The sequence below is a fragment of the Vitis riparia genome, chromosome 2 (assembly GCF_004353265.1).
Source record: "Vitis riparia cultivar Riparia Gloire de Montpellier isolate 1030 chromosome 2, EGFV_Vit.rip_1.0, whole genome shotgun sequence".
Lineage (NCBI taxonomy): Eukaryota > Viridiplantae > Streptophyta > Magnoliopsida > Vitales > Vitaceae > Vitis > Vitis riparia.
In genome coordinates, this window is record NC_048432.1 from 9,442,903 (window position 1) to 9,462,410 (window position 19,508).

The 19,508-nt window shown below is 36.1% G+C and overlaps 3 protein-coding genes across 3 annotated transcripts; 1 reads left to right on the forward strand and 2 right to left on the reverse strand.

The window, feature by feature from the left end:
- Positions 1 to 862: 862 nt before the first annotated feature.
- Positions 863 to 10,391, forward strand: LOC117907598 (dolichol-phosphate mannose synthase subunit 2). The gene is made up of 3 exons (XM_034821196.1): positions 863 to 968; positions 9,761 to 9,872; positions 9,962 to 10,391. The coding sequence occupies exons 2-3, from the start codon at positions 9,783 to 9,785 to the stop codon at positions 10,112 to 10,114; spliced, it is 243 nt and encodes an 80-aa protein (XP_034677087.1). The 5' UTR covers positions 863 to 968; positions 9,761 to 9,782; the 3' UTR covers positions 10,115 to 10,391.
- A 764-nt stretch (positions 10,392 to 11,155) lies between these two features.
- Positions 11,156 to 12,621, reverse strand: LOC117907589 (probable calcium-binding protein CML18). The gene has a single exon (XM_034821185.1). It carries the CDS (start codon positions 11,889 to 11,891, stop codon positions 11,400 to 11,402), a length of 492 nt encoding a protein of 163 aa, XP_034677076.1. The 5' UTR covers positions 11,892 to 12,621; the 3' UTR covers positions 11,156 to 11,399.
- A 691-nt stretch (positions 12,622 to 13,312) lies between these two features.
- Positions 13,313 to 17,960, reverse strand: LOC117906189 (plastoglobulin-1, chloroplastic). The gene is made up of 3 exons (XM_034819157.1): positions 17,284 to 17,960; positions 14,293 to 14,488; positions 13,313 to 13,831 (listed from the first exon to the last, which is right to left on the reverse strand). The coding sequence occupies exons 1-3, from the start codon at positions 17,907 to 17,909 to the stop codon at positions 13,517 to 13,519; spliced, it is 1,137 nt and encodes a 378-aa protein (XP_034675048.1). The 5' UTR covers positions 17,910 to 17,960; the 3' UTR covers positions 13,313 to 13,516.
- Positions 17,961 to 19,508: the final 1,548 nt, after the last annotated feature.

Here is a 19,508-nt window from a genome sequence, read left to right on the forward strand (position 1 = left end):
GATATTTTTTGAAAATACCTATTTTTTTAATTTTAATTAAATAATATTTACATTTAATTAAAAAATACTAAGTATAAATAGAATGATTGAGAGAACATTATTAGTTCATTTAAATTTAAAAAAAATAAAATATTTCTAATGATTATGGGAAATGAAAAAAAAAAAAAAAAGAGAAAAAGATACTTGATATTACATAATTATTTTAGAATTAGGATGATAAAATAACATACATAATTAAATTTATATAAAGATATGATAATATTATATAAAAAAAATTAAATATAATATTAATGCTATGTTTGATTTTAGGAAAATGTTAAAGGAAGAAATACAAAGAAATTCATATATTTGGTTTTGTTATTAAAAATAAGGTAGGAACTAAATGTGATTAAAATTAATTAAAAACTTCTATATTTTTTTTATCTTCAATTTTTTTCTTTATTTTAATTTTCTTACAATTTTTCTCAAATTTTCCCGAACCAACATAGCCTAAAAAATAATATTATAAAAATAAGAGTCTATTTGATAGTGATTTTAAAAAATATTTTTAATTTAAAAAGCACTTTTTAAAATAATAAATTTTATAAAAATTTTAAAATATTAAAAATCACTTAATGTTGAAAAATTACTTTTAGTGTTTTTTATAAATACACTTGATTCTGTTAAAAATGTTTTCATAACAAATACTTGGAATAAAAATATTATCGAACATACTCTAATATTTTATATTTTAATATAAAAAATATAAAAGAGATTGAAATCATTTTGATTTAATTAATTAGTTAATTATAAAATAATTTTTTTTTAAGAATATAAGCTATATAAATTTAAAATATTAAATTTGTGAAACCAACACCAATCACCATCCCTCGACTGAACTCACAGCTTTAGGGTTTGGCTGCGGCTGTTTACGCCAAAGCATTCGATCATTCCTTCTCAAAGCGATTCGTTTCGGTCGATAGTTGAAGGTACTCTATTAATCTCTATTCCCAATTCAATTTATCAACTTCTGGATTAGATACACAATCATTTAGATGCTGAGAAAATGATAGAAAATTTTGAATTGTAATGTTTTCACCATTTAGAGCTCGAGAATACAGAAAATTGCACCTTACCTAAACTCACATGACTATCTGGCTTAGTTGATCTGAGTTTGTTTATTTGTTTATTTATTTTTTTATTTGTTTATTTGTTTATTTATTTTTTTTATTTTTTTATTTGTTTTGGATTGCTGGCAGCAAAGAAACTGAGAGAGAAGATGATAAATAAAACGTGGTTTTCTTTTTATTTTCTTCGTTTTCTTGGTACCCAAGCAGCCGGTCAGATTTCAGTCTGAGTGCTGTATAAATTGGGAATTGTTGGTGGAAGTTTTGAATTCTAGGGTTTCGTTTTGGATATCGAACAATTGCCAGTTTGAATTACAACTTAAATGGAAATTTTGGCTAGATTAGCGGTCTTTTTCTATTTGGGAATGTTTTCTTCTGTAAAAAAGTTTAGATACAGAGAAAATAGGAAAGGAGTTAATATTTTGAATTGCAAAATTTTCACCTACCGGAATACACACCAATGTCACTTTAATGAAAATTCACACTGCCAAGGGAAGTAAAGGATGAGATATAACATAGGAATGAAAATTTTACTTTCTTTTATTGCTCTATTTTCTTGGAAACCAAACAGAGGGCAAGGGCTTCACTTTGAATGCTTTTAATCAGTCAATTCTATTGTTAAAAAATTTGAATTTTGGACTGTAGCTCAAGCCATAATTCTTATAAAATTATATGTATAAAAGATTTGGCTTGGATGAAAATGGTATCTACCATGTTGCCAATGGATCCCACTGTAAATGCAAGCATTTGGAATATAAAGAAGAGCATATAAAATAAATAAGTAAAAACTCTTACCTTCAAAAAAGAAATATAAATAAATAAAATGAATTTAATTTTATCAATTATAACTTAAAAATAATAAAAAAGTGAATTTATTATGATTTTTAAGCTGAATTTGATAATGATTGTTATAGTTAAATAATAAAGATATGAAATATGAAGGGAGATAAGTGATTAATAATGGTACTTTGGAAAGAAAAAAGTCTACAAACTCTTCATATTTTATGGATTGCTTTATGGATTTTATATATGATATGGATAATGTAGCAAATGGTGTAAATGATTATTTATTGATTATTTATTGATGGTGGTTCTCATAAAAGAAAATTATTTATTGATGGCGGTAGTATATTGAATTTATAATATTTTATAATACTCTCACTTGAATGTTCATCACGCTTACTAGAATATGTGATTGTTTGATTATGTTTTTTTGAAATTTGTTTTAAAAATTAATTTTAAGTTTAAGAATAAAAACCAATTTTTTTGGATATTTTTAGAAAACAAGAATATTTGACAAGTTGTTTAAATTTTTTTTTTTTCAAAAAAAAAAACCCTTGTTTGGATGTTTTTAAAAAAAAATAATTTTTCTATTTTTAATTCCTAAAAATTTATTAATTTAATTTACATAATATTAATCATATTAAATTAAAATTTAAAACTTTGGGGTAGTGGTCCCTTGACCCAAGACCAGATCCAGTGAACAGAAAGGTATGGGAAATTGTGTTCAGTAAGGAATGGGGCAAGTGAAACAGCAACTGACTTGCCTTCTTTTCTTTTAATTACAAACAAAATTCTCCAGAATGGGAAGTTGGTAACTACAACACACATACCACATCAGAGAAGGAGTCCACTGTTTGAACTCCTCATTGGCGTCACTTTTATTTAGGTAGCCCATTGTTATCTGGATAACACCAATGTCCCACCAGTCTCCTGCCTTTTTGCCTCCCTTTTTTTTTTTTGTTTTAATTAGAATTTGAAATAAAAACAATATATCAGATGGAGTAAAAAATTCACTTTTTAGAATTTGGTTTCTAATTCAAAATTTAGCAATGATGTTTGGCAAGAGTGGTGTCATTCTTCTAGAACATTCTGGAGAATATAGAGCCTACCAGTACTTGGGACGGTGGGAGGAACTCCGATGGCAAGTTCCCATGTGACACCTTCATATTCTTCAGGTTATGCATGGAAAGTAGTCCCATAACCAGTCCATAACCAGTTAGGCTGCATTCTGGGCTGGGCTGACCCAAAACCGGTGTGTAGGCTCACTTTGGCTGGGCACGAGCCCCTATTTGGGTCACACTTCACTGGAACTGGAATCCCATTCCCATCTGTGATTTGGATGAGTCAATAAGAGTAACCGAACACTGTTATCATGATCCATGAAGAACACGTCAAGTTGAGAAGAGGTAAGGCCAAAATTTTCGAATTATACTCCAAATCCCCAAATCTCCTCAGTTACGACTTACGTTTTTGTCCTTCACATCCCATTCCCCCCCTCCTTCAATTGTGGGGTTATCTTTACTTAATTTATATTTTGAATTATCTGAATAATCTGAAATTCAGATTTTATGGGAATCGATGAATTTAAACCACAATACCAATGATTCGTTGCATTAAACTGCTGTCCATTTTGCAACTTTAGTTCAGTTTTTAGAAGAAGCATAGTGGTAATTCTAGGGTATTTGGGAGTCTTTTTCAGTAATAATTTCTGAATTATTGAATGCTCAACCTGGTAAACAGCTCAAGTTTTATTAAGTTGATATGTGACTTGTATATCATTTGATGAAATGAAACCTTTGCAAACATTTTGAGAACATCTTGAAATGCTGATGTTGCCCATACATATGGAGGACAGCAAAATTATTCAGTTGAGGGAGGTTTGGATGCACTGAAGTCCAGCAGAGTGAACTACAGTGCTCTCAGAGCTTGAAAAGCTGTTTGACATGGACAGGAAGGGTAAACTAGTAGGTTCATTAATAATACCGGTGATTGTTCTCCTATAATAGCAGTCCTTGGTTATGTGTTAGGCTGAATGGCTTTGTCATGGGATGCTGTGGAAGATGACTAGTTGGAGATGGGTTTGTCATCAATTCACCTGAAAAATGTGATTCATATCTTGGCCACAAGTATTTTTATGTAATAAGCTAAAGATTTGGTAACTTTCCATTGTTAATAATCTACATTTAATGATTGCAAGCACTATTCTTTTAAGCCATCATGACAAGCTGTTTTATCTACTTTGTTTTTATTTTGAAAGTATGGGCAGGTTTGAGAATTATGGTTGAAGGGATTTCTAAAATTGGTTGGGGGAAAGGCCATATAATCTCTTGGTTAAGGGGTTGTGGAATATGCAGTAATTAGGTTTATAAAGATGTTTGTTCTGTGTTGATTTTGATACATGTTTAAGGGTGTTTGAGATGAAGAATGGCAAGACTAGAAACAACATGATTTGAAATAAGTGTTTTATAGATCCTAGGATAGGCTTAATATGTAGTGGATGGTGATTTGAATTGTTCTTTGCACTTGTCAAGCTGTGAGCTGAAGTGCCAAAAGGTGACAGAAATACCAAGAATTTTTTTTTTTTTTTTTTTTTTTTTTGCCTGAAGCAGTTGAAGCTTCTGCTTTAACCAATTTACCAAGGTAGCGTTTATACACTTCCTATTTTTTATTTTTATAAATGGAAACTTGTATACAAAATATGAGAACTCTCATACAACAAGAAAAAATTTACCTCGTGTTGTTGAAAACATTTTTTAAAATCTAAGGAAAAACCCTTTTCAACATTTATAAATTCAAGAAAGTGAAAAGTTTTTACTTCCTTAGATTTCAAATAATGTTTTCAAGTACACAAGGTATCTAAGAATTTTGACATTTATATAAGACTTTTTATTTTTAAAAACAAAAAATAACAAATGTATCCCAAACAAGCATTGACCAAATGAATTTTGAGAGAATGGAGGCAGGTCTAAAAGAACCCACAAAAAGGAAATGGCAAGGGATCAAGAATGTGGAATATTCCAGTAAAGTAAAACAACTTGTTGACTATGGTTAATGATATGTTGGCCTTGCTATCCACAGTTGTGCTGTAAGTTGTTCAGTTAGGTAATATTAGGTTTTAGGATTCAAAACCTAAAACTGAGTCAAATGGAAGGTTCTTCTTCGTACGATCTGAGCAGCTGGCCACAGAATCTGAGACCCAACAAGCTCACTTCACACGGACACCCACATATTTTTTTGATAAGTAAGCAAGGATTTCATTAAAAAGGCTAAACGCCACAAAGCATACAGGAAGTATACAAGCTGGCTACAGCCCAAAAAAAGAAAAGGACCAGAAAGAACTACCTCCCCTCAAGTGGAAGCTATCCACTCCAAGAAACCTATAAGGGAGAAAGACTCCTCATCTAAATACACTTTGACCCAGTTCCACAGGTTACAAACAAAAGAATTCTTTAATCTCTGAATATTCAACTCACCCCCCCTAAAAGCTAATCTATTCCTCTCCTTCCAAACCGTCCAAAAAATACACAACGGAATGGAATTCCAAATCTTTTTCCTTTTCTTCCCTACAAATGAGCCCCTCCAGGAGATAAGAGTCTCCTTTATAGTTTCTGGTAGGACCCACTTGATATCTATCAACCCAAAAATAATATCCCAAAGGACTCTAGTCACTATACAGTGTAAAAGAATATGATTTACATTCTCTTCTTCACAGCCACACAAAAAACAACAATTTGGTAGTTGCACCCCTCTAATCTGAAGTCTATCCAGAGTGAGCACCTTCTCCCAAGTGGCCTCCCAAGCAAAAAAGCAGACTTTAGTTGGCACCCTATCCACCCATATTTTCTTTGCGGGAAACACTGTGGCATTAGGTTTATCCAACAACCTATAAGCATCTTTAACCCTGAAAAAACCATTCCTTCCTTGCCTCAAAGTTGAATTAGAATTAAATTTCATCTTTGTACCATAGGAGCCATCACACACTACATTTATGGATTTCTTTTCCTCATTGCTTCTTGCAACTTCGTAATTTTTTTTTCTATCATGTACATTTTTGGACTTTTTGGCTCTATAACCTTAAACAAATTAATCAAACTTTTATATGCCACATGAAACATATTTTTTAAAATATTTATTTACTTGTTCTCATGTCCATGCCATGTCTATTCTATTACTTTTAGGATTTTCCTTATCTATGATGGTATTTTTCTTGTCCTATGTTTGTTGCTTGTGTTATATGTACTTCTCGTCAAGCTATCTATATGAATTTGACATCTTATTTAGGTTCACACTTTTTGAACTTTGTAAGTGGTAGTTTTAGAGGAAAAATAGAATTGTTTTTTCAAGTATATTTTTTTTTTTATAAGTAAGCGCAGAATATATTATCAGGAGGCAAAATAGCCGCAAAGCATACAGGGAGTATACGAGGCGACTAAGGCCTCCCAACCAAAAAAGAACAAAACACCCCAACCCCTAAGTGGAGGCTAACCACTCCAAGAAGCCTATAAGGGAGATCGGCTCCACACCAATGTACAATTTTGCCCAACCCCAAACATTACACACAAACGAAGTTTTTAACTTCTGAACTGTTAACACCCCCTCCTAAAAGTTAGTCTATTCCTCTCCTTCCAAATTGTTCAAAAAATGTATAGCGGCATGGATTTCCATAGTTTTTTCCTCTTTTTTCCCACAAAAGAGCCTTTCTAGCTAAATAAAACCTCCTTTACAGATTCTGGAAATGCCCATTGAACACCAAACAACCTAAGAATGATATCTCACAATATTATGACAACTGGACAATGTATTAAAATATGATTTATCATTTCCTCTTCACAACCACACAAGAAACAGTAGTTTGGGAACTGCCACCCTCTTCTCTAAAGCCTATCAAGAGTGAGAACCTTCCCCCAAGCAGCTTCCCATACAAAAAAAGCAATTTTGGTTGGAACTCTATCCACCCATATATTGCTATTCGGGAACTCAGCGACAATGGGGCTTGCCAACACACTGTACGCTCTCTTGACTCTAAACAGCCCGTCTCTTCCTTCCTTCCAAATCACCAAATCTTCCTCCAACGTAACTCTATGCTCCCTTAACACATCCAGCAAGTTGCCCACCGTATCCAACTCCCAGTCATTAAAGGCCCTTAAAAACCTTAAATTCCACCCATCTTGGCCAAAATTCTGGTCCCACATTTCCTCCACCGTGGCATTCCTTTGGGCAGCCATGGCAAAGAGATTCGGGAAACTTTGGGACAGCACATTATTCCCGCACCAAGGATCTGTCCAAAATCTGATTTTATTGCCTTTTCCTACCTTGAACACCATGTTTTCCCAACACCAATCAGATTCCTTCAAAATCTCCTTCCAAACCCCTACTCCAAACACCCCATTTGCCTTCCTTGTCCTCCATCCAAAGTCCTTTTGCCCATACTTAGCCTCAAGCACCTTCTTCCAAAGATCCTCCTTAGCACGAGCAAACCTCCAAATCCATTTGTGTAACAAGGCTTTGTTCAAACAAGCAAGCTTCCTTAATCCCAACCCTCCCTTTTCTTTATCCGCACACACCACCTCCCACTTGACTAAGTGGGCTTTTTTTTCCCCATTGGCCCCTCCCCACAAAAAGTGTCTTTGTAACTTTTCAAGCCTCCTTGCCACTGATTTTGGCATACGGAACAAAGACATTTGATACAAGGGCATGCTGGTCAACGTGCTCTTTATAAGAGTGATTCTCCCACCTTTTTAAATATATTGGCGTTTCCAAAGGGCAAGTCTCCTCCTCACCTTCTCCTCCACGCCATCCCACACGGAAGTGGCCTTATTAGGCGCCCCTAAAGGCAGCCCCAAGTAGACAGCAGGCAGCTGTCCCACCCTACACCCTATCTCAACAACCATCTCGTTCACCTCTTCCACCTCCCCTACTGGAATAACCTCACTTTTGTCCAAATTAATCTTTAACCCTGAAGCCGCTTCAAACCAAAAAAGAATCCAGCTCAAATGTGTTAAGTACTCTTTCTTTGCCTCACAAAAAACTACTGTATCATCCGCAAAAAGTAAATGAGATATATTGACAGTCTGCCCTCTACCTCGCCAAATGCTACACCCAGAGATAAAACCCCCTTCAATAGCCCTCGTGATAAGCACACTTAGCACTTCCATTCCCATGACGAACAAGTAGGGCGATAGAGGGTCCCCTTGACGCAACCTCTTAGAACTTGAGAAAAATCCAGCTGGCACACCGTTAACCAACACTGAGAATTTGGCAGTAGATATGCAACTCCACATCCATCCCATCCACTTTGGCCCAAATCCCATTTTTTGCATAACCTTCAACAAAAATTTCAAGTATATATTCAACTCTTTTCAGAATGTGGACAAGGGTATGAAGACCCTCATGGTAATTGGTGCAACATAGCTTTGCTTAGTAAAGTGGAATTGAAGATTTGCTACAAAAAGGAAGTTCTTATGGAAACAAATCATAATATGAAAGTTCAGAGAGGAGGATGGGAGGTGGTGTTCAAGAGGGGTGAGAGATGGTTATGGAGTGGAGGTGTGGAAAGTCATCAAAAATGAATGGGAGGGTATAAAAAATAGATCTCACTTTTTAGTTGGGAATGAGAGAAGGGTGGTTAAATTTTGGAAAGACTTATGGTGCGGAGATCAAACACTAGAAGAACCCTTCCTGAACTTATCTTCTTTTGCTACTAACAAAGATGGATGGGTGGTAGAGGCTTGGGAGGAGGTTGTGGGAGGGGGTGGTTAGAGCCCCCATTTCAAGGCAGTTTAATGATTGGGAACTTGTTGCAGTGGAGACCTTGTTTTGGAAATTACAAACGTTGGTAGTCAAAAGGGAAGTGGAGGACAAACTGAGCTGGAAGTTTTCAGTTAGATCTCTTTATTTTTCTTCTTCTAGGGGGCATAGACAAACTTTTCCAACTAATATAGTGTGGAGGACTTGGAATCTCCTAAATAGGTGTTACTTGTGCAAAGGTGAGGAGGAAATGATAGATCCCTTGCTTATGCATTGTTCCAAAGCAAGAATGGTGTGATACCTGATTTACTCTCTTTTTGGAGTAGAGTGGGTTATGCAATCTTCAGTTAGAGGGAGCCCATTGGATGAACATGACTCTTTTACAGGTAAAAAATAGAAAAAAGCATGGAGGGTCATTCCCTTGTGCTTGTTGCAGACTCTTTGGAAGGAAAGGAATAGAAGAACTTTTAATGATATTGAGTAGTCCAACCAAACAATCAAATCTACGTTTATGTATACTTTTGTTAATTGTGCTAGGGTGTATTTAGAGGACCACACATTGTCTATGTTAGATTTTGTAGATTAATTGAGCTTAAAGTAAGGTGAAGGGTTTTTTGTTCCTTACCTTTGTGCCTATACTGGGCATTGTTTGTATACTTTGGACATAGTATGCTACGTCTCCACTTAGGCACTAATAAAATATATGCTCTCTCTTTTAAAAAAAAAAAACCCATGGGTCTATGGTTTAAGAAATCATGATTTCATACTAATGCTTAAACATTGGATGAAAGACTTGGAAATCCGTACATGGGACCAATTAGTAACTTATTACACTTTAGTAAGGCAAGTCCCTGTATATGTTATACAGGTGGTCAAGTCCATAAATCAGGTTCTGCAGTTTGACAGAGCCTCCATAGGGGCTTATTGGCAGAAAGAAACTACTATAAGGGAGCTATGGTTTTGCTACATATTTTTTTATTAAGTCACACTGATCTTTTCCCAAACCTAGGCTTCTTGAGGATGCCAGGATGGTTGTTTTCCAGGTGGATGTGATGCATCTTTTAAAAATTGAAGTGTCTGCTACCATGTACAAAGATGCTAATGTGCTTACTATGGGTTTACAGGCAGTAGAAGCTGTAAGTCAGAATGGAATTAGCAGACAGAGCGGTTGGGTTTCTATTATCTTTTATCAGCATATCCATATTCACTTATTATACCTTTTGGGTCATCATCCTGGTAAGTTCGCCTTCTGTTCAATTTGGATCCTGTACTCCTTTTGGGACTTGCATATACTTGGTTGTTCATATTCTATTATGGTCTTTCAGCCATTTGTAGACAGTGATCACTTTATCCATAAGTACTTTCTGCCTCAAGATTACGCCATACTCATACCTGTATTCGCTGGAGTGACACTTCTCTGCTTCTTATGCACATTTGTTGGGTTCGTGATGCTCAAATCCAAGCAGAAGGCAAAGTAAATTCACTGTTTTCATTTATTTGAAGTTGCTCCTGAATTTCTTTTCTTTTTCATTTCCTCCCCCCCTCCACACTATTTTTTGATCTAGATGGAAGTGAGTCTTCTACAAAATTAGTAAAGATATACCACATACTGGTTTTGTTATTGGCATAATGCTGAAATTTTATTTTAAGCAAATATACGGGATGATTAAAATGCAGTGTCCCATGTTGATTACGTTGTGTTTTCAAGATTTCATCTATTAAATAAGAGGTGTCACATGGTGGGTTTCCTTTTCACCCGTTGGAGATTCAACAACACTGTAGAGTATGTAGATTTGCTGCTTGTTTAGAAGCCAGAAATAGACAAAATGGTGCGAGGCTTTTCAACACTCCTAGGAATAGACACAGGATACGGATATTTATTGAGTTTGTGAAACAAAAATTACACACCAAGTACCTGTATTTGCTGGAGTATCAAACTGGGGAAGCATTTCGGTTGACCAATTTCTTTCTCGGTAGATGTCAACCATAGCCTCCATGGATAATCACTTCCAAGGAACAAAGGAGCTATACATGCCAAGGGCACTTTTGATGGACTGAAATTCACCATCTATATCTTATTGGAAGGAGGGCAAGATGATTTGATTTTCCTCTTTGCACGATGATTTCTGGAATTAGAATGGTGGAAACGAATGAAAAGAATCTGCTACACTATGTAAAATACATTTGTGCATGGTGGGGATGTTGGAATGAATCATGCCCCAACCCTCATGTGTTTGTTATGTAGGAAGAAGAATCGAAAAGAATTAGGGGAAATGTGAATCATAATATCACGGTTTAAAAGGGAAATGAAGGTGAATCACAATATCATGCCGGTAAGAGTGAGTTTTGGTCTCGATGAACGACTTTTTAATTCCTACTTACATTTCCAGAACACAATCCAAACTAGCAGTGAAATTCTAGTGTTTATTTTCGTTCTCTCTGTTCTAGCATTTCAAACCATCTGTAGTGTCTAGTCTTAGCGTCTGTGAAACAATTAAACAAGCCTAAAGGCAACCTCACAACACCTAAACACCTAATACATTAATTTCACAAGGAAAACCAAATCAAATCAAATCACCGCCAGGCTTGGCCTGACAGGAATTCTAATTGGAGAAATTGCTTGTTAAAGTGTGAACTTTCGAATGAAAACTAGAGGAAAAAAGAGACACCCCAAACTGAGAACACCGCAACTACGGGAACCATCATACTTTCATATTCCACCCCAAGGGTGAATCAAAGGAAACCACAGAAATGTAAAAGAGTCTAGGCCCATGAATTATCAAAAGCTGCAGAGGTTATCGCCTGAGAGAACTCCTCAAAGTTAATCCGCCCATCGCCGTCAGTGTCTGCCTCTTTGATCATCCCTGTCAGCTCTTCTGCAGTGAGTGCATGGCCAAGCTTGGCCATGGAGTGCGCCAGCTCCGCTGCTGTAATGTAGCCATTGCCATCTCTATCAAACATCCGAAACAGCTGTCTCAGCTGCTCCTGTGTGTATGGCGACTTGGCTGGAAGAAGGTCCGGCGCCACAAGTGAGACGAACTCTGAGAACTCAATTAGGCCATTACTGTTCTTGTCTGCTTTCTGACTTAGGGCGTCCAGCTGCTCTGGAGTTGGTTTCAGACCTAATGATCTTAACAATGATCCCAGCTCCAGCTGCGTTAGGCTTCCGTCATTGTTTCTATCGAATGATCGAAATATTTCTCGTAGCTCCGCTATCTGCTCATCGTCCAGCTTCACCGGTTCATCCACGCTCATTTCTCCACCAACGATATATCAAAAGCTGAAGCTGACTTTATGAACCAAAACCTTAGCAATCTCAACAAGAGACTTACAGTCCTGCAACTCTTGAGTTCTTGAAACTATACCTTTCCTCTTCTTTTGCGACTCTGTCTCTCAACAACTATGAATTTTAGCATCTGGGTTTGGATCTTTGGACTGTTTTGGATCATGCCCTCTCTTTCAAACTAAATTCTGTTCCACTATGACTGCCAATCTAAGAGGCATTTGCTTTTTCTTTTCCCTTCTCCTCTTTTCTTTTCTTCCAAAAAACCAAGTCAGGCAACAAAAATTCCAATCTGTGCCCTCCTCTGTATCTTTTTGTCACACACTCTTCAACAATTACTCTACGTATTCAAAGACGAAAGATCTCCATGAAAATCGTTCTTCTACCACCTTGCATAGATCATCCGAATTACTAGGGAGAAATCCTCAAACACCCAAATAGCGGATCACATGGAAGAACAGGAAACAGCAACAGGAAAACTAAAAAATGAAAAGAAAACAGCCAACTTCTTTGACTCTGGAGGGGGCAGAAAGTGAAGAACAAATAGAATAAAATAGAGGTTTTTTTTATGGGTTGGGTATAGAAAGTGGAGTGGGTTTAGGAGTCAATAAGAAAGAAGAAGAAATGGACAAGGAGATGGAAGATTGATTTAATCATTTAAGATGACAAGTGTAGATGCGGCAAAGCAGGCGACAATTACGTGAATACTGCACGTCTTCCTCGTTGGAGTCACCTCTCTGACCTTTTCAAATCCCCCTCTCTTTATTGCCTCTTTCCTTTTTTTTTTTTTTTCAAAATTTTCCCTCTTTTATTTTAATTTTTATACATAATCTTTACCCACTATATCTGAAATCTTAATCTTATTTATTTGTATATAATATTTTTTTTTATTGTATATTAATCTTATTTCTAAGCATTCATTTCAAGCATCATCCTAATGAAACAAATATATTGGCCATGATTATGGTTTTCTTTCTATATTGTTTCTTTGACAAAATTAATGCAAACAAAATATGTTATCAAAAATATCTAAAAAATCAAAAGATTTGATGACCTTTTTTCGGTATACAATTTTTAAAACAATTGAATCCCAAGGTAAAATGACTGATTCAAAGGGCATTTTCAAAATATGGATGACCATATCTTCCGTTGGAAATTGGTAGGTGGGAAGCTTCAAGATCGTATGGGATGTGAGAGAAACAACTCCATTCCATTGGGTGGTGGGTGGTGGGTGGTGGGTTGTGGGAGTGGGACTGCCCACTTTTATTAAATGACGGCCTCTCATTCCTATTTTTGTATTATTCAGTTTTCTTCAACCCGCCTGCGTCACCACGCCTGTAGAATTCTTTTTCCTTTTACTTGATGAAGAAACAGTAGAAGGAAAAAAAAAATATTCATAATTTTCCTTTATTCCTAAACCACTCGGTGGCCAAACAGAAAATGGAGTAATGGGTAAGCTGGCATATGTTCTTTTTTACCTTGTAAAAATGTGGGTGCAAGACAGAACCAAAACCAATACAAACAAGAGTAATATATAGAACCTATATGCGTGCCCTTTACACATCATGAATATCATAGGTAAGCTTCTACCTTGTGTCTAGTAGAGATCTAGGAGAGGACTACCTTCTCTAGCAAGCACAAAAAGACCACCGTCCCCCCTTGAGATCCTAATATCCTTGTCAAGGTAGGTGATGAGAAGCCATGAGGAGCTTCTTTCGCCTGGGATCGGAACCTTCAGAGGTGGCTGCCCAGAAATGGCTCGTGAGATGCTTGCCACTGCCTCCTGAAGTGGATTAAGAGACTGCTGCACAGCTGACAAATTGATTTTCTGCCCGAAGACATCCACATTTTCTGGAAGATTAAGGCTTGACTTTATCTCTGGAGGCTGCAGGGTTCCTTCCTTAAATTGGACCTGCATGTATTGAAAAATTATATGGTACTCATCCATTCATTCTGTTAAAAGTTCTTCAAAGTTTTTAACAAGTCTGAGCTTATAAACCATTCTATGCTGCAAAATACATCAAACATTGCAAATAAAAGTTTAAAATTATCTTAACAAGGCATGCTGGTTGAGATGGTACATTTTAAAGCTTACCCTGTACCAAACCCAAAGTGTAGTTGAAAATTACAGCCCATCCTCAAACCTACCGAATGCTGATTTGAAGTGTCCATTCCCCATCCCAGCAGGTAGGTGGGCTACCCAATTAGTTCACATTTTAATTCAAAGAATCTATTTGGGTACACCAACTAGTATGTAGTATGTGATTGATTATATTGCACCTTTACCCACTTCCCCCTTCACTAATTTGAATAGGTGTAGAATGTGTCTTGCTTACAGAACAATAACAATTTCAAGATTTTGACAAGGATTACCTGTATTCTTGAAGGACTTCGAACTTCAAACGTGGCCGATGCACTGAAGGAGAAGGTCGCGAAGGGGCTTGACAAAGTGGTGGAGTTGACGATGGTGCGGCTGCTGGTTTCAATTGATTGGCATATACTTTTAACCTTCAACAAAGGAGTAGAACCTGCTGCCAGAAGAGGCAATAGCTCAGAAGCTGCTGTGTACCTGTTGGGTTTGAGAACAAAATCAGGAGCAAAGGTGGGTAAATTAGAAATATAAAAACATATAGAGAAAGGACAAAAAATAAATAAAAGGAAGAAGAAAAGATTACTACAAAGGACCAGGAAAACTTCCTCCAAAAGCTACCACCAACTGAAGATAGCGCAATGGTACTAAAACATAGAAATTGAAACAACAAATCCTGTCTGCAAAGCGTAAGCATTAATGGCTAAAAACTCTTCTCTAGTTCTCACTCCTTTTTCCACTGGAAGATTCGTTTGCAACTTTGGATTCCTAGATCCATCTAAAGAAACATTCCACATTCCATACAAGTCAATTGCATCTTTTGATATCTCTGGAAGTTCACAAGGAGTGCCAACAGATCATTTTACTCCTTCTTTAATCTCCTTGGTGGTGTTAGAGCCACCACCTTCCCCTGATGATGCCATGCCATCTCAGGATAAGGCTTCCCTCAAAACTAATCAAAGCAGCTATGAACCATACCCTTTTTAGGATTTACATAACGCCACAATGAGGAAACAAAAGTTGTGCTCATCCAGAGAAAATTTTACCCTATTTGGAGGCAAGACAGACCATATATATATATATATATATTTTTTGATAGGTAGGGGAGGGGCAAGACAGACCATATACCAAAGGAACAACAAAGATATTTATGTAGCTTAGATCATTATAATTTATCTGTACTTTGTTTTACTTTTGGCCACTTCTTTACATTGGTATTATGCCTAAGTGTGGTTATATCAGGGTGTCCACACTTGTTTAAGTTGTAATAAGCTTTGTAACAACTTAAATGACAGGGAAAATGTTACATGAGATGCAGCAGAGGTAAAGGATATCAGTAAATGGTATGTTTTGGATTTTCTATATCTACTTTTGGGTCTTCTTCTTTGAAGGCATTTTGGCTACAAGATTTAAAATAATAATAACAATAATAAAATGAAGATAAAAAACTATGATTGCGGACTACCTCCCCTTTTCTGCTCTTTAGTTCTGTAGGTTTTTCTTAGTACTTCTACCCCAATTCCCTCAACTATGGCCCATGTGGAAGGATTTCTTTATTTTTTTAGGGTAGGCTATGGGCCATATGGAAGTTAAAAGTTCTACACAGTCAAAATTATCATTATTTACCAGTTAACACAAAATCTTCCTCATCTAACCTTTCCTCTTTCTTATTTCCCAACTGTCTTCAGATTCCCCAGGTTTATGGCAGTTTTCTCTGTATTCTCTACCCACTTTTTGTTACTCCTTGGTCTATTGAGTACAATCTTTGTGTTTGTGGTTTGTAAAAGGGTTTAAAGTTAAAAATATTTGCTTTTAGGTTTAAAAAATGTTACCAAAGATTTGAAACCTTCTTCCAACTCCTTATTGTGTGCTAAAATCCTCATTATTCATTGTTTCTTAACCCATTGGTGAGAACAGCATACTTAATCAAATAACAGATCCAATTTATTCGACTAAGCTTCTCCAAAATAATGTAAAATCATTTGTTACCCCTAGGATGCATAAGAAGTATCAGTTTTGGAAAGATAAGATTCAGATGAACTCCATTACAGCGTCCAACCAGATGTTCTAATCAATTAGGGATTATCAACAAATCCTAGCTATTTGTTGGGTTCTTGAAGCAGCTTCCACACGATATACAAGCTACAGGGTAAGGCATAGAGAAATGTTAATTTGCTGAGACTACAACTAGATGGATTGTCTCAATTGCAGCATGAACCATAGCCTACCTATCTTAAAAAATCCAGCAAATAGAAACAATTAGAGCATAGTCTCACAACTGCAATCCTCTTATGCATCCAAACCTGGGAAATGACAAAAGAGAGGATGTTCTTTGAAACTCTGGATAAAAGACTTGGAGCAAGAATGTGTTATCAATACTCCAACTCAAAATTAAGACAAGCAACCATAAAAGCTTATTTCCTTATCCCTGACCAAAATTCACTCCTAGTTCTAGGATTATCATGGCTCTAATCTGCCTTGAATTTCCTGAGCTAGTCATTAGTTTTATTCTTAAAATGGATAGTCCTTTAAAATTTCCCAAAGTCAAGAGAAATACAGCAAACCCCACTTTCTGCCATAAAGAGAGAAGTTCAAATGAGTTGTGACCAGCATATCACACATTTTTTACATCCTTTCAAACACAAAAATGCATGCACACATACATGAATAATCCCCATAATTTACACATGCATCTCATATCCTTGAGGACAAAAACCATGCTCGAAAACACATTAATGCTGTGTAGCAGAATGGAAGCTAGAAATATAATCTTTGATACATTAAAAAAAAAAAGAAGAGCAGCTTTCCTTTTTTAGTTGGTTGCCAACTGAGAACAGCTTTCTCTGCTCTTCTCAGTAGTTTTCTTTCCAGTGAATGAAGTTATTTGGCATAGTGTATATAAGCACTCATCATCATGCAATGCACCAAATGTTCAATGTTTTGCTGATAGAATGACAAATGGGCATAGATTATAGTGGGGAACTAATCTGTTCATCGATAACAAAAATGGATTGCCCATTCTGTTTCTTTCATAAAATTCATTACAGAAATCACTAGAACTATTACAGAAAATGGAGGCAATCATCATGAATGATAGTGGAACATTATGGAATCATGGCATTTAAGAACACACCAAAATTGATCCTATACCATCACTTTCAAGTGCTTCCAAATTCACAAATCCTATTCACACAATAAGATAACAACAGTAGCATTTCTCTTTCATTATATACAGAAAGTATTTAAAAATTATAAGAGCAAGGCAAGAAACTCACAACAAAACCCAGTTGCCGTCGAGAAGCTCCGCCGCCTCCGTTGGAGCCGGAGTCGGATTTACCGACTCCAACTGGTTCACCAACTCCACAACCTCCGCCCTCACCTCTGCGGTAGCCTCAAACCCGAAATTCGTTCCGTACACCGTGTCCACCAAACATTTCTTCAAATCCCCAACCTCATCCACCTCCGCCGCCGCTGCGGTTGCTATCCCATTGCCCGACTTGATGTACGAGTCCTTCGCATCCCCATCTCCACCCCACTCATCCTCGTCTTTGGGTGGGTCGGCGCCGGAGAGCTTCGTGTACGAATCCTCCGGCTCCGGCTCCGGCTCCGCCTTCTCACCCCATTCGTCGGCGACACCAGCAGGAGCAGCATCATGCTGAATGTCTTGATCAGACGCCTCGGAATCCGATGCATCACCGTCGCTGGCCGACGGTGGTTTGATGGAGGAAGAGTCAGGGTTGTCGGGGGATGCGGCATAGAGGCGAATGGAGGAGAAAAGAGGGTTTTGGGTGGAGACTTTGGCGAATGAGAGAGAAGGGCTTTGGGTGGGGATTGAAGATAATCGAAGGGTTTTAGGGTTTTTGAAGAATAGAGAAGCGTGTGAGGTGAGTAGCATCGCCATTTGTGGTCTGGCTCTACACTGAGAAAGACGAGGCAGGCACGGAGACTCTGAGGTTTGTAATCGTAGATTTTTTTTTATTTTTTTTAGATTTTTCATTTTTCAATTTATTTTCTGGTTTTTAAATTTATATGGCTAAAAAACATAAAATATTGATATCAGGATTTGGGGTAAAGAAAATAATGCTATTACTTAAATTAATTTTTATCATAATATAGTAAAATAGTATTTTTGGCATATTATTCATGATGTCCTCGGTCAAATTAATAACTTAATTTAAGTCACTAAATAAATTAAGAATATTTGATAAAATAATTTAATAGTATTATTTAAAGTTATTTTAATTTTAAATAATAAATAAAAATAATTAACTTATTCTTAAGTTCATATCTTCATTTTATATTTTTATTTTAGTTACATTCACTATTTCTTTTGTTACTCTACTACCTCCATTGTTACTCGACTTCATTTGCCTTAATTATAATTTATAAGGCGCACCTAAGACACGAGTTTTAGTGAAGTGAAGCGCATCAAATTTAATAATCATTTATTTGTCCTAAACACATAAATCATCAAATATCATTCAAAACTTCAATTTAATCAACAAAAAACATAAAAATAAAGAACTCCAAGCATAAAAACAAATCCAAATCCATATTGCTAATAGCCTAATACATATCCAAATCCAAAGTTTCCAAACCAAAACATGAAATTTGTCCACAATTCAAAAACATCATTAAAAACACTTAAATAACAAATTTGTCTACAACAAGCAATCATCACCCCTCTTCTAAATCAACAAAATCATCATCATCGTCATCATTTCCACAATCACATTTGTAGCCTTCCCCATCTACTAAATTAACCATGTCTCTATCTTCATCTTCATCTATTAGTGAATGAGAAGGCAAAATTCTAAAACTTGAAGCTACCCCCCTCGTTGGTGTTATTATACTTGAGCTTGCTCTATCTCTAGCTTTAGTATTAAACCTGGCCTCTTCAACTCCAGTAGCTCTAGCAACATCACCCCATGACAAATTATCATCATCAAATACAAAATCATATTGTGCACCTCCATGAGAATCCTCATTTTCCATTCTTCCTATCAACCATTCATTGCTATCATCTATATCTTTCAAGGAAATTGGGTCAATGGTGTTACGTTCATTATATCTTCTCTTCAAGGCTTGATTATACTTGATATATACCAAATCATTCAAGCGTTGATGATCTAACCTATTTCTCCTCTTGCTATGAATCTACAAAAATTCATAAGCTTATAAATATATTTTAAAGTTTTAACTTTTAAGTTACATTCAAGACTCTATTAGACTATTACTTGTAATTATTTTGGTCACTTACATTTTCAAAGACGCTCCAATTCCGTTCACAACCCGATGCACTGCATGTTAAGTTGAGGACTTTCATTGCAAACCTTTGCAAATTTGGAGCTGAAGCTCCAAAATGCAGCCCACCATTCAACTGTAGTATAGATATTAACAATTTAGTGAAACAATTCACTTATTTGAGCAAAAATACAATCTAATCATTTAAATAAACAAAACTAAATAACTAACTTGGTGCTTTAGTCTTCCTTGTCCT

What these genes read in the sequence shown, in the direction of transcription:
- LOC117907598 (XM_034821196.1), top strand. Translation starts at nt 9,783, where the DNA reads ATGGAATTAGCAGACAGAGCGGTTGGGTTTCTATTATCTTTTATCAGC. An exon ending in CCTTTTGGGTCATCATCCTG is followed by an intron (nt 9,873 to 9,961) that starts GTAAGTTCGCCT and finishes ATGGTCTTTCAG; the next exon opens with CCATTTGTAGACAGTGATCA.
- LOC117907589 (XM_034821185.1), bottom strand. Translation starts at nt 11,891, where the DNA reads ATGAGCGTGGATGAACCGGTGAAGCTGGACGATGAGCAGATAGCGGAG.
- LOC117906189 (XM_034819157.1), bottom strand. Translation starts at nt 17,909, where the DNA reads ATGGCGATGCTACTCACCTCACACGCTTCTCTATTCTTCAAAAACCCT. An exon ending in GACGGCAACTGGGTTTTGTT is followed by an intron (nt 14,489 to 17,283) that starts GTGAGTTTCTTG and finishes CAAACCCAACAG; the next exon opens with GTACACAGCAGCTTCTGAGC. An exon ending in GAAGTCCTTCAAGAATACAG is followed by an intron (nt 13,832 to 14,292) that starts GTAATCCTTGTC and finishes CAATACATGCAG; the next exon opens with GTCCAATTTAAGGAAGGAAC.